Source organism: Takifugu rubripes, chromosome 22 (genome assembly GCF_901000725.2).
Source record: "Takifugu rubripes chromosome 22, fTakRub1.2, whole genome shotgun sequence".
Taxonomy (NCBI): domain Eukaryota; kingdom Metazoa; phylum Chordata; class Actinopteri; order Tetraodontiformes; family Tetraodontidae; genus Takifugu; species Takifugu rubripes.
The window spans coordinates 2,324,348-2,338,915 of NC_042306.1; the positions used below are offsets into that span (position 1 = coordinate 2,324,348).

Sequence of the window (14,568 nt, forward strand, 5' to 3'; positions counted from 1 at the left end):
GCGTCCTGAATTACATTTGTTTTCCCGTGCATGCTCATCAGTTTAAGAAAGCAGCCATCCGTCGCTTTTTTAATCTCCATAATGAAAGTGTTTTAATGCCTCCAATTTATTGCCTGGCCAGCCAACAGAATAATTAGCTTTGCTCAGGTTTTTTTTTTTTATATATATAGCGAAAGATGGGAACAGGAGCACAGAAACGTTCCAGTTATGGAACTGAAAATTACAAAACAACAACAAAAAAAACATTGCTTATTATACCCAGAGTTATATTGGACAAAACTATCGATTTAATCAGTTTATCTGTAGTTTTGAGCTATCTGTAGTTTTTTAATTCTATCCAGCAGATATTTTTTTCCCGATGGAAGCCTAAATAAAGAGGCTTCCAAGCTTTTATTGATTCTCTCTGACCTGTAGTCGATTCCACAAAGTAAATCGGATAATTGAAGTCGGTGTCAAGCTAATTGGATTATTGCTTTCCCCCTCAAGAGCTGACCCTCCACCGCCGCACGGGGATTGCTACATTAGTGGCGTCCGTCAGACATCTGTCATCCTGCAGCCCGGCGCTGCGTCCTGCGCCGAAGACGGAGAATTCCTCATGAAGTGCAGCGGTTTCTTCTCTGACCATTAAATCGTCTCTCTCGGCGTGCAGCTGGAAGCTCAAAAAGAGTCGCAGACTTTATAAACCTGTGCCCAAAAGGGAAGATTTGTTATTCCCATTGTCTCCTCATGCCTCCAGTCCCACAAACTGGGTTTATGCAAATCAGGTGACTATTTGCATAGACATAATTAGGTAATTACAAATCATTTGGCTCTAAGCTCTCGAGCATGTGCGCCGAGCAAAGATCCTACATGAGTCACGTTGTACAGTGCAGGATTAATGAGCTGTTTCTGAACAGCAGAGGTGTTGCAGCATGTGTCGGGACATATGTCTGTGTCACACCTCTGGTTTGAAGATGACGGGTGACATTTCCGTACGTTTCGGTTCAAAGTGGAAGTGTAGCGACGCCGAGATCTCAGCTGGCAATGAGTTTTTCATTCGCTTTAATAAGGAACTAGGGCAGATTAAACCTGCGTGGATCCTGCTACGTTTCTATAGCGTTGTGACCGATTGAAAAGCAAAGTTTTCAAGGTTAAAGCTTTACTTTTAGAGGACATTAACTCTCGACATTCTCCATCCCACTCCACCAGCACAGAATATAAGTGGCCACATTTAAAAATATAAAAGTTTAACCATTCATAGTCATTCATTTTTAATATTTTGGAGTTTTAAACCATTATGAGTGAACGGAACTTGTACAACAGTGTTGAAAAATGCTGTAAATCAGCTTTTTACAGACTTTCCCCGCCAACTTGTTATCTGTGTTTTCCAGAGCAAGAAGATTCCTTCGAGTTCATCATCGTGTCGTTGACCGGGCAGACGTGGAACTTCGAGGCCTCCACTTACGAGGAGAGGGAATTGTGGGTCCAGTCCATCGAGAGCCAGATCTTTGCCAGCCTGCAGTCTTGTGAGAGCATAAAGAATAAGGTACAGTAGTTCATGAAAGACGCTGATCAGCTCAGGCGCTGAACGGGATTGGCGATTAGCATCTAATCATGCAGTCATTACGCCGGAGTTCTCATTTTCCTTCCGTTTTTACACTCATCTTTCCCTTCCCGATGTTAACCCTCCCGCTCCTCCTCGCCCACTTCAGGCTGTCACACGTGGGAGGTTGTCAGACAGGTGCACCACAGTGTGGGGTGTCTCTTATTAGAACTGACAGACATCAGAGGGAGAGCGCGGCGTGTGTCTGTGGGCTGCGGAGCCGCCGCCTCATCTTCATATTCATATTTTCTCCGCCTGGGTTTTTTTCCTGAGAGGAAAAGAGGCTCTCCCCTCCTCGGTGTTTGTGATGTGAGTCCAGCTTCACCTGTTCACCGGCTGATTTCTCTCCCTCCCTCGTCCCTCGCAGTCTCGGCTGGGCAGCCAGAGCGACGCCATGGCCATTCAGTCCATACGGAACGTGCGGGGGAACAGCTTCTGCGTGGACTGCGATGCGCCCAGTATGTGTCACCCCTCAATGAAACTTCTGATTTTTGCACTGATTGTTGAAGCAAATTATAAAGTCTTTTCACTAACGACCACACTTAAACGCTCCTCCATCGCTAAATTGTTGTTTCCTCAATTTACCCCCCGTTAAAGTCTAGAATAACGCTGAATGAATTTATCCGTTCCAGAAGCAGCAGATTAGTTGTCTTTAAATATGACGAGCCCCTGGAAACCTGTGTATTTGGATTTTAAGCCTTCTCCTTATCTTCTGCCATGCAGATCCAGATTGGGCTAGTCTGAATCTCGGCGCCCTGATGTGCATCGAGTGCTCTGGGATCCACAGAAACTTGGGCACCCACCTGTCCAGGGTGCGCTCCCTGGACCTGGACGACTGGCCGGTGGAGCTCAGCATGGTGATGACGGCCATGGGGAACGCCATGGCCAACAGCGTGTGGGAGGGAGCTCTGGAGAACTACAACAAGCCGGGGAGCGACAGCACCAGGTTAGCGTCCTTCTGCAAATACAGGTGTCGCCTAATGAAGCGCGCAGAGATTATAGGAGGAGAAAGAAGCACCGGCTTCTGTCCATTAGCTGCCGTTTATTAGCCACCCCGTGCTTCAAAAGAGGCAGCTCACACTGCAAAACGCTCCATAAGAAGCACCAGGGGTCCATGAATGTCATTACGCTTTTATGATTGAGCTTCCGTCCCTCAGCCGTTCCATTTTTGGTCATTTATCAGCTTTCCTTTGCACCGAGCGCCTCTTCCACGTCTGCGTTTGACTCGAAACCCATAATTCATGAAAGAGGTGGCCCATGTGACATCATTTTGAGCAAATCTGATAAATGGGAAGCGTCCTTTGTTGAAGTTTTTTATTTTACTTTTCAGACCTGACAAGGTTATTACTGTACACCGGGGTACCTCCCAGTGTCCGACCCTTCTTTTGAGGTGCCCAGAACTGGTAGAGGGATTGTGTGTCCCTTGGTGACAGGTGAGGCCTTCTGTCCCAGCCTGACTAATGACCTGCTGTGTGGCTGTGCAGGTAATTAACCACACCATTATAGCTAAACCGCACCCCAAGAGCCAGGCCCCGGGGCCCTGAGCGGTCGTGTCACATATCTATCACACAGGGTCGGGTCATCGCTCTGTCTGTCACAGCACAGACTGTCTGTAGGGTCTCCCCATTGCCTTCAGACAGCTTTTTGAACTTTGATTTAAGTCGTATTTTTGTCTCAGTTGTTGTGGCTCTGTGACAAAGTCAGCGGGACTGTTGGTTTGCACCGAGAGGTCGTGCACAGAAAATGTTAGCGCTAACGTTGTGATGTGATTTGGTCGCCGTCATCCAGCAGCTAGTTGCTGCTCTGTGTGGCCAGTTCAGATCTGCAGGAGGGCCTACAGTCATTTATTGAATGGTATCTGCGCTCTGCGGACTTGATGAAGGATTATTGATGTTGATTCCTCTACCTACGACTGTCAGTCCGACGTCACCGCGGGCGGGAAGGTTCTTCATTGTCTAAAATAAAAAAAAATCCGATCTCATCCCGCAGCGGCGGCTCCATTAGTTTTTCGCTGTCAAACGATAAATCTCATTTGAGGCACAAACTAATCTTCGGAACACAAACCAGAAGGTGGTTTTAGACCATAGATGGTGCTGCTGATGGAAGCTTCTGATCATAAATTAAAAGCTAATTAAGGGCTTCTGTTTTTGATCATTTCGACTCCACTGTTGGTGCTTTCCTTTAAAAGCGAATGGACCTGTATGGGGGGGGGGGGGGGGGGGGGTTAATTGTGTCAGCATGGTGACATGTAGCAGCTTTGTGATGGCAGCAGGCTCCCAAGTCCCGCTAAACATTAGTGACACTTAATCTAAACGACTCAGTAACTACCTGAACATCAGCTCACAGTCTGATTGAATGTCTCTTGCAAGACTAGTTTCTATCCTTTGCATTTTTCAGATTTAACTTAAAAGCGTTCATCCACAAGATTGGCTATGCTTTTGATATTCCAGATCGAATGAACACGGAACAGATTTATCGCACGCAGAAATGTAAAGAAGTGCTAAACATTACATGTACACAGCAGACTGATTGCAGGTGTCACAGCGAGCAGCCGCTGTGGATTTAAAGACACTCGCGTGTGGAATTCAAGCCGTAAGAACTTCATAAGCCACATTTTACAAGTTTAATTGTATTTTTTCCCTATTTTTCGGCGATGAGCCATTAACACTTCTGGGTTCATTTCCAGCTCTGTGTGTTTGCTAATAGTGTAGCTTCATTTGTTTGGAATCATTTATGATTGTTTCTTAGTTTATTGTTAATTGTGGGCTCATGATTGCTAATTTGTCACAAATATAAAGTGGAACGGACGACGTTTACACCCAGGAGTTAAGACAAACTTCACCGATCGCCACCCTCAGCATGTTTGAGTGGGGTTCTTCTTTTAATTAACACCTGTTAGTTGCTGTGTTTTGCACACCGTCTCTAATTGCTCGGCATATTTGTGATAGAAAACACTGAGGTGGGGCGGGTCTAACGGCTCACTTCACCCCCCCCCCCCACCCCCCACGCCATTGACTGGCACACGTGCACACTCCCGGCGAGACACACATACACAGACGCTCGTTCTCATTTGGCCTGGATGTCCCGGAGCGTGGACGGATGTGGATGGCTATCCCTCACTGACGGGGGCCTCTCACTGTCACCCTCCGTGGGCCCCCGCGCTGCCTTCGGCAACAGGCAGGTAATAGCTCTGATGAGAGCCCTCCACTTTGTTTCAGAAATAATTTGCCACTCCTGCCGCCTGCAGGGGCGGCGCGGTAATAAAAATGAATCACACCACTAACCTCTCCCAACCTGGCCCAGATGTCTCTTTTTAACCCCTTCTTCTCCATTGAGTCGTCCCGCCGAGGTGTTTACACCATCGCCGCCGCTGCCGTTTTACTCCTCCGGTTTCAAGATTTCGCCTCCGTCCTCCACGTTTCCGAAGCACGGAGCTGAAGCTTATGGGCCGCACACAGGTTGGGACTGCCGGAGCAGCGACCCTCCAAAGGGCCTTCAGATTTGCCTGCCAGGAGCTTTGATGAGGAAGAGTAATTAATGAAGACAAGTGAATGAATGGGTCTTCCCATGTCCTCCCTTTCTGTCTCTCTAAATGAAACCAACAGGTCACCAATTAGCCCTGTGTGGGAGAAGTTCTACCAGGCTCACTAATTGCCCACATGCCACCAGGTTTTCAGTTAGGTAGAAGGATGGGGTTTAGCTGCGCCATTGTTAGCTTAGAGAAGTCCTCACACGCACAAGGATCTGGTTCCACCGCTGGTGTGACCTGACAGCGTTCATTCCATCCATAAGTGAGACGGTGTGTGCGCGAATAAGTAGGACATGTGTCGTCGTCTCCTCGGCCTTGCTCGAGAGGCGAGGGTTCAGCAGGGGTTAACAGCATGAACATTTAAGGGTGTTGGTCTCGCTGGCACAAAAACACAGCCACTCCATCATGAGGAGCCTGACAACCTCATTAATGTCACAATATATTCAGCTCATTCCTCCGCCTGCCCGCGACGCCCAGATGCTCTCCCGTTGGCCTCTTTATGGAGCTGGGCTCTCCTCAGGCCGCACTCTGGAGGCCAGAATGGAGGCTTCTCCTCCACTTGTAAAAATATTTGTCTTCATTGTTTTGCAGCTGTTCTTCTGGGAGCAGAGTGCACCGTGTCTGCACTGTACCCGCTGGACCACATGGGGCCTCATTTAGCACTTAAGCCCCAACGTTTACGGTGTTGCTCCGTCATTTCTCGCCCGTAGCAACCTTTGATGCTCGGGGGGCCCCGCTCTCTCCGCCTGTTGTGTGCGGTGTTTTCTCATCTCTGTCGTCTCCCCTCTCAGAGCCCCCTCGCTGTCTATCTGCCACCGTCCCTCTGTCCCCTGCCTCCCTTTGGCTTGTGGAAATGAAGCTGCTGGCTGCATAGGAATCGCTCCCATAGAAGCTGCCCACCCCCACTGTGAGGTCTGTTTAGGCTGCTCAGGTCCCAAGCCAGCCCCCCCCATCACCATTTCTCCCCTTCACTGGGTCTATTTGATGTCGGTGGTGAATTTGGATCTTTGCTGGAGAGGAGGAGGAGCTCCATCAGCTTTGATTGTTGAGGAGAAGAAATGGGCGAGCTGTGGGCCGGACATCTTCCTCTTCCTATGGACCGCTGAACCTTTATTGCAGCCAGTCCCATTGGTCATCCCGCGGCTCCACCGCAGCTGGCTCCACCCCCGCTGTCTCGGTTTCCCGTCCCTTCTTATAAATTCCCACTCGCCTTTGTCTTTCAGGCTTGACTAATTATCCTTGTTTGTCCCTCTTTATTTGAATTCAGTCATGTGTTCTTGACTCCGTGGGCTGGGTTTTAGGAGAATCATTCCGCCATTTGCCACTTAATTAAGTCAGGGTCAGGATCCATTGCTCAACGGAGAGCTGAAAGGAAGCAGCTCTAATAGAATTATAAAAGAGGCCTTTCTCTACTGTTCAGGCTGCCTTTATCAAGGTGGGCTCTGAGTGAAAGAGGACACCAGCACTGGACAGGAGCCCGTTTCCACCGTAGACCTGAGCGCACATTTTGACGTTTGATCCTTCCAGATTAATCCAGCAATGAAAAGTTGGAGGCGTCGGCTGTGAGGTGGTTGCGAGTCGTCTATGTAGCTTGTTTTTCACTGAAAGACGCTCAGGCATTTTTATTGGGCACCTCAGCTCCCTCCTGTCCCCTCAGCAACAGAGAAATCGGGAACAAGCATGTGAGTCGGGAAATTCGTAACCAACGCCTGCGTGTACTGTAAGAGTGACCGCGGGTTCAATTTCCTGTGAAAAGTCACTCATCCCTTTCTCTCTCCATATCTCCACCCTTTCTGTCATGGAGCTTTGACATGCTAAATCTGCTGATTTGAAGTTTTCTTCCTCCTGCGGTGAGGAAGTGTCCTTTTCAAGGGGCTCAGGCCCCCTCTCCCCCCGTCAGCACTGTCGAAATCCTTCTGCTGTTTAGATTGTTTCCCTCTTCCAAACAAAAGGCAGAGGTGGGATTACCATTTCATTTCCTTTCACGCTCTTTCTTTCAAGTGTGCAGCAGCACAGTTATTTCTTCCCAAACAATCCCTTCCTGGCTACTTTATCTTTTCCCCCAAACAGATTTGTGTAAAGGGGGCTGTGGTTGAATCCGGAGCTCAGCGTTAGCAGCGAGGGAGGCCTTTTCCTGCAGGTCTTTGGGGTTGATTTTGTAACAGACACTTTGTTGTCCTCGGGGCTCTTTTCTGAGACGTCGACATCTCCTTAATGGCTCTCCTCAGCCTTTTTGTTTCACGTCTTGGTGCTAACTTTCTGCCTCATTTAGCTCATATCAATGCGCCGGGCTCTCCAGATTCTGCATCTCTTTCATGGCCTAGCTGTCCGAAACAAACGTCAGGCAACAGCAGCTCTCAGTCATTTCTCTAACCGTGCTCATTGATTCCCAGGCGTAGTTTGTCCAGTTTATTAACTAAAGCTGGCACTAAAATGTGTAACATTGTGTTTATAGTTGTGGTTATAAAGAAGAAAAGTTGTGTCTGTCTCCTTACAATTTAAAATGTGCAGTACAGCAGATGCAGAGCACATTAGCATTATTAGCATTAGTAACAGATGTAGTGCGATGTCCTGTAACATTTTTGTATATAGATTATGAGTAAATGCAATTGGAGGACAAATGTCCTCCAGATATGGAATTATACTTAAAAACTCAAGAGTCCCAAGGGGGGAAGCTGAGACAGCCCCTTCCTGTTGTCAGTATTCCTCTGGTTTTAGGGACAGACAGTTTGCTAACAGGCCCCAGATAACTGACTGAGCAGGGATTGATGGAGGTCTTACACCATAAAACACTGAGCCTGTGCAATTGTCTGTTAGGTCTGCATTGTTCCTCACATAATACCCTCACCCCTTCAAAAAGCAGAGTTTCTTTTAGGTTAGGGAAGGACCTTCTCCCGTCCATATTCTCTCCAGGGCCGTATAGAAAAGTGGCCATCTGCTTCTACGTATGGGCTGAGGACCACTCTGAGAAGTGGATTAGGTCACTTTATGATCCTCCAGTCGTGATTTGGAGCTAATCAGTCTGTGTTTGGGCTGTGGTGAAGACCTGTTCGTCTTCCATCACCTCCTGAGCCGCTGCAGTTCGGGGCGGTGCCAGACTCCTCTGTGCAAGATGGACCACTGACATATGAGTCTGAAAAACGGTCGCCGCCTGTGGTGAGTTGGCGATCTTGACACGTCGCCGCTAAGATGGTAACAAAAGAGACTGACGAACGTCGTAGCCGCCCTGGCAGTCGTTGAACTCCAACATTCCAACAAATAAATGCATTTCTCTTTTTTTCCCCCTGCTTGTTGTTGTTTTGCAGAGAGTTTCTGTTTTTCTGCCCAATAAAAACAGTGAGATAACTAGATTCGAGGCCACGGGCTACAAGTGGAAATCCTTTTCTAGGTCAGCAACCTGAACTGATCTCTGTACACAGACCTTGAACAAGGATACTGGGGTTTATTTTAGTCAAACTGCTACTCATCCGCAGCAGAAAATAGTCCCTGCTGTGTGTACCCTGGTTTTCTGTTCACTCAGTGCCAAAAAGAGACAAAAGAAGTTGTTTTTTTCTGATTAGTAAAGCTGTGTTTCCTTACATTTAAAAGAATGCTCCTCTGTAACATCCAAAGCTTCATTCAAAAGCTCGATGTTGTTAAATGAATTTGTTCTCCGTTTGTCAGTGTCGTGAGTGTATTGAAATGGATTCAAAGTGAATTGAGATTGTCAGTTTGGACCTGCTGCCAAGCTTCATCCTGCTGATAGCGACTCCCATGAGGGCCTTGTCACTCTAGCCAGCGTCGCCTTCAACTTGTCTGTACAAACCTTCTCCTTTCTGTCACTCACCCACAAATCCAAACAACAGCCCCTTTCTGCTCCTCTTATCGCTGTGGCTGACGGGGTCACGGGGTTACTGGCACTCTGGGCATGCTCAGTCATTCACTTATTGATATTGATTTTTTTTCCCTCCCTTCTTCTTATTTGGAGAGTTTGTATGGGGGGGGGAATGAAACGGGGGTCAAGATGGAGAGCAGTAGATAGAATTCTGCCCGGCGATAGAGGACGGGGCCTTGCCTCAGTGTCTATTCACCGCTGCGGGCTGGCGCGAAGGAGCCCGGCGTCCCACCGTCCCGCTCTGGCTGCCATTCAGCCGCATCGATCTGACTCTGGGCCCGGACACCCCAAGGGAGCCCGGCACTTGGAGACACGGCGCCTCTTTTGTGGAAGGGGATTCACCGGTTCAGAGTGACAGCCGACAGCGCTGATAAAAACACATCCCCATCTTCCCCGTATTGTCTGCGGCAGACATGCTGTTCGGGATGTGTAACCTTTAGAAAGCTGGCCAGTCTCTAACAGTCTTGTCATCATAATCACTAGAAAGTTGAATATTGCCCAGAGCGTCATACCCTTTGGCATTCTCTCATCCCTGCAGCCAATCTCACTGTATTATTTCCCACTGTGAAGTGCATTTCTGGGGATTCGATCATCTCGAAATGTCACTTTACATCACAAAGTCTCTTAGGCCAATTACGGTAATATTTCCCTCGTGTGTTTGCACGCTGCCTTCACCACATTCCAAATACCTGCCTCGGAATCATGAGTTATGCTTTGGAAGTTCTTCAGCTCGGGTGCTAATTTGCTCGTGGTGCGTTTGCATCGCGCTCGGCCCCGCCTGACCCCGACGTGCCGGTCATTTGCTTCTCTCCAGGGAGGAGAAGGAGCGTTGGATCCGGGCCAAGTACGAGCAGAAGCTTTTCCTGGTGGGGCTGCCCCAGTCCGACGTACCTCTGGGGCAGCAGCTGCTTCGGGCGGTGGTGGAGGATGACCTGAGGTTGGTGGTGCTGCTGCTGGCACACGGCACCAAGGAAGAGGTTAATGAGACCTACGGGGACGGGGACGGACGCACCGCTCTGCACCTGTCCTGCGCCATGGCCAACGTGGTCATCACCCAGCTGCTCATCTGGGTGAGTTTGGTTCGAATATTTCGAATATTTCAACAGTCATGTTGCTGTTTTCTATTTTTAATTTAAAACTTGTTACTTCAATAAAATGGGAAGTACTCAAAATTTAGATACCATCGATTTCAATACATGACAATGAACGCTGTGTTAAAGTCCTTAAACTGAGTTTACAACCTTTGATTAAAATAATAGAAACTATGTTCTTAGCAGAAAAGTGCTAACACACTATACACGGCCATCTTTTCCACTTATTAATTGTATAACGTATGAAAAGTCTCACCTATTCTCTGGTTCGGGTACCTCGTATTTTTCCCCGCAGTACGGGGTGGACGTGAAGAGTCGGGACGCCCGTGGCCAGACGCCGCTGTCCTACGCCCGGCGGGCGGGCAGCCAGGAGTGCGCGGACATCTTGGTCCAGCACGGCTGCCCCAACGACTCAAGCAGCGCCACGTCGGCGCCCACGCCCAATGTGAGCCTGCGCAACGCCAATCCCAACATCAACAACAACAACGCCCAGTGTGAGCTGAACCGCAGCATCAGCATCATGTGAGGACCGGAGGACAGCCTGAAACCACCAGTCTCTTCCCGTAGATCCTCCTGTGTTTAACCCTGTTGGCCTGAACCAGAAGCAATGGAGCGACCTCAGCAGAGTGGTTTCGTCCTCCTTATTAGACAGGAACATGTGGGCATTTTGGGTTCAGGCATTGTAAATGTGTTTTTATATATAATTTTTTTTATTTGGTTTGATAAATTCGTAGTTTGGGTCGGAAAGGCTCACGATCAGCTTTATACTTTATGCTCTTTAGCAACAACCAAACAAATGACTTCATGCCTACAGTACGAGAAGCATTTTGTCAATGCTTGAATGTTTGTTTTTACGTCTTCCCCCTTTCGTGATCTGGTTTCATGACAAACGTGAGTGAGAAACATCCCCCAGTCTGTGCACGATGACATAAAACTGTGAAGAATAGTTTTACAACAGTGACGTGGGAAAGGAGCTAAATCTTCCCTGACATGTATCAGTGGTTGTTACAGCTCCACTAATGATGTATGCCTTCCACACAGCCATCAAATTCTTGACATATTATTCATATACAAAGGCAAAGCAATTATAGCTGAAGAGTCCAAATGATTTAGATACTTAATTCACAGGAAAATGGGTTCAGCTCATCATAAAGGAGTTGATTGCTGAATTCCTTTGAAAGGAGAGTGAGTTATTCCCTTTGTCACCCGCATCACGATCCTGCAGCAAGTGTCCCCAACTATAAAGGGATTAAGGGGCTTAATGTTTTATGACCATCCAGACGGACGCTTTTGTAAGCGAGCCTCTTCAATCAGAATTCATTCAGATTCAAGATCCAGATTGTGACAGTGAAATTGTACCATTACCAAGTCTTTGTTGGAGTAATTTTTGGATTGTCTGTGTAATTGTTTGACACAAATTTGCGAGATCAGATCGCATATTGGAAGATCCCTTTAGTTCCTGCAACCAAATGCTGTAGAACTGGTCCACTAATTCTATTATTTTTCGTAATGTGTGTGTGTGTGTGTGTGTGCGTGTGCGTGCCTCCATACATCCCCGTGTACCTGCATGCTTCCAGTGCGATCGGGCATTTCTGTTTTAAAACTGTCCAGGATGTGATGCTGTTTTGTACAGACATCTGTAAAAAAAAAAAATCTAGTTCCTTCAGTGTGTTCCTTATAAAGAAATTAGGCATGGATGATGAGTAGAGAAGAAAAGCTTTTCCTTAAACTCCTGAGAATCTATCTTAAAATGAGCCATCGCATTCACAGACGGAAGCCGGGTTAGTTCTAATTCTTGCTGAAGCGACAGAAATGTGGAGTATTCCTCAAACGTGGTGCACCGGCTCATGTACAGTAAATAGGTAGGATATCAATACTTGCATTTACTGAACTGCCATTTTAGAGTTTTCTACTGTCAGGGTTTCTTTGGTTTGCAAAGACAGGATGTTTGTTTACAGAGCAAGTGAATATTTTGGTACATGGTCGTGACCGTTCTCCTCATTTCTGGTCTCGGAGTGCAGATGGAATGGGTTTGTGGTCAAGAGAAGAGGAACAAGATGATGGTTTTGAAGAGGTATCGTTTGATATTTGCAGAGAACTGATCCATACCTATCTCAATAGGTACCGACTGTTTTTATTTAACATTACATACATTCAGTAGAACCTTGTGAACCCCCTCCCCCAGAACCGTCTGTAATTGGTTTCACCCTGACGCCTCAGTGCGGATGTAATCCTCTAAACACCAAGTTTCCACACCTCCTTTTAAATGTAGGCTTCTTTTGGTGGTTCCAAAAAGAACCCTTTATGCTTCGATTCCTGTCATTTTATGTAGGATTTACATGGTGGACGAATAGAATTTAAAATCCCTGTTAAAGGTTTCATCTGTATTGTTAGCATGAGAGTGTGAGTTTATCTTCTTGTCTCAAAGCAGAAGACTCTTCTGAAAATGTCCCTGATTTTTTTCTGAAAGACTTACCACAAATGCACCCAGATACCTTCATATTTACGTGTACTGTACGGTGATACCTGGCCTTATATCTGATTTTTACTTGACTCATTTCAATAAGTACATTTCAGTGTCTAAGGAGACCCCAGAGGTCTGTGTAGTGTGAATAAACCTATCATACATATATGTAGATGTGGATAAAAGCATAGAAACCTGCCTTCTTTCCTCCCCTAACACAACCTGAAGTGTATATAGTAGTACTGAGTTTATCTAAAGACGGCATCCTTACAGAGAACCAGGCTGGTTTGAGGTCAGCAGCTTGTTTTTGACCCACGAACCATATTTGAATATGTTGTTTTGTTTGTTCCAGGCTTATTTTTAAGGTACTTCTGTTTGGTCTCAACGTTAACGAACCATCTTTGGTACTTGTGTATAATGATGTACATTTGACATATTTATAATGCAGTATGTAAATATCCATTTGTTTGTTTGGTTTTTTTTTTTGTTGAAGTTCAGTTTCTTATTGTAATTTCTTTACGTTGGGAACGTGAAGTGAAGCTAAAGAGTAACATGTGGAATGCTTGGATGCTTGGCTGACTGTTGACCTATTAATAAACACTCGAATAAAGTGATGTAGCTTTCCCCGAGCGTGGGGAGATCGACACCTTGGTATGTGGTCTTTTAGCCTCGCGTGTTCCAATTTCGGTTCAAACTTCCTCCTGCTATTGTAACCAAGACAACCGGGCCTGCCGTGAGGACAGACGCCTTTCCACTTCCTGCTTGTGAGCCCCCCCTACCCAACAGTCGCTGAAAGAGGATTAAGATAAAGAGCCGGGCTTAGTGTCAGGCAGCACAACGCCACAGGGGAAAGTGAATGGTTTCAGTGTTCCGAGGAGTCAAACCATAACTAATCCACTTCTTATTTCCTGCTAATCTTGTCTCACCATATCTTCATCCTCTTCCTCTCTCGGCTGGCAGCCATTATCTGACCTTTACCACCTGGATTCTGTTTGGAGGTTCCTGTTCCTCCTTGGGGAATGGATTGACGCGACGACACAAAGCACGGCTCACGGCGCAACGCCTCATCTCTTAATCAGATTCCTCGACTGCCTGCCCTTAACCCGTAATCATTAAATAACGCTACACCTGTGAGGGACAACGTTGCCTCACACCCCGCCAACAAACTTCAAATCAACTGTCGCCTCACAACAAAAACACCAATCACTTGATTATTAGTCGACCATCTGCATCTTGTCTGCATCACATTAGCTTGTCGCTGCTGCACAGACTTGACAGCTTTCTGTGACACGACTAATGAAACATTAACTGTTAAAGTACACGCAGCAGGTGCCGTTTATTCACGGCACCAAAACGCTACGTGCCCCAGTTGATGGGCACAAATTACATGTCCCTTTCCAACCGTAATTACTCATATAACTGTAATGCCTTTTTAAAGGGTTTATTTTAGTAATCAGTAGCTGAAATCGTACTTCTGTCTGTCTGTCTGTCTGTCTGTATCTTCTGATCTCACGAACAGCTCTATATCTGCATTAGTGCTTCTGCTGGTCAGGGTTTGTCTGAAAGGCGACCTGCAGGTCAGAGCCATCCAGGGGCAGACCTGTTCCGTAAGCTGTCCCTTAAGGGAGCTATTGCTCTTGCAAGGGAGGCGATGCCATCAGATTGTGTCATTGTATGAGAAGAAGAGGTGATTTTATTCTTTTTTAGTTCACTATCAACAGATAGTGTCTGTTATACTTCTTCCAACATCAACTACGGACTATCGGAAACTGTCCTTTTTCATTTATAACATTTGTCAGTAAGATATTCCTGCAGTTGTCTTTTGGAAGTTTTGGAATCTGCAAAGTTCAGGCAGAACACTTTAGTTTCTGTTCTCACCACATGATGTGGTTAGAGGTCGACCAGAGGGAGAGACCAAATATCAAAGATGTGCAGGCATCTTATATTCACCAAAACCCACATCACCTGAGAAATCCTACAGCGATCACCTTTCACGCGATTTGTTCCGGTGTCCCGCGCCCTTCCTGT

At 46.8% G+C, this 14,568-nt stretch overlaps 1 protein-coding gene across 3 annotated transcripts in view; it reads left to right on the forward strand.

Annotated features, from left to right (window-relative positions):
* The window catches only part of agap3 (ArfGAP with GTPase domain, ankyrin repeat and PH domain 3), an 83,458-nt gene extending 70,273 nt beyond the window's left edge, over positions 1-13,185 (forward strand). For all 3 annotated transcript variants that reach the window (XM_029831347.1, XM_011616091.2, XM_011616090.2), the window contains exons 14-18: positions 1,371-1,525; positions 1,950-2,040; positions 2,306-2,528; positions 9,800-10,055; positions 10,372-13,185. In XM_029831347.1, coding sequence (XP_029687207.1) covers positions 1,371-1,525; positions 1,950-2,040; positions 2,306-2,528; positions 9,800-10,055; positions 10,372-10,602 — 956 coding nt within the window. In that variant the 3' untranslated portion in view covers positions 10,603-13,185. The remainder of the gene's footprint in view (positions 1-1,370; positions 1,526-1,949; positions 2,041-2,305; positions 2,529-9,799; positions 10,056-10,371) is intronic.
* Positions 13,186-14,568: the final 1,383 nt, after the last annotated feature.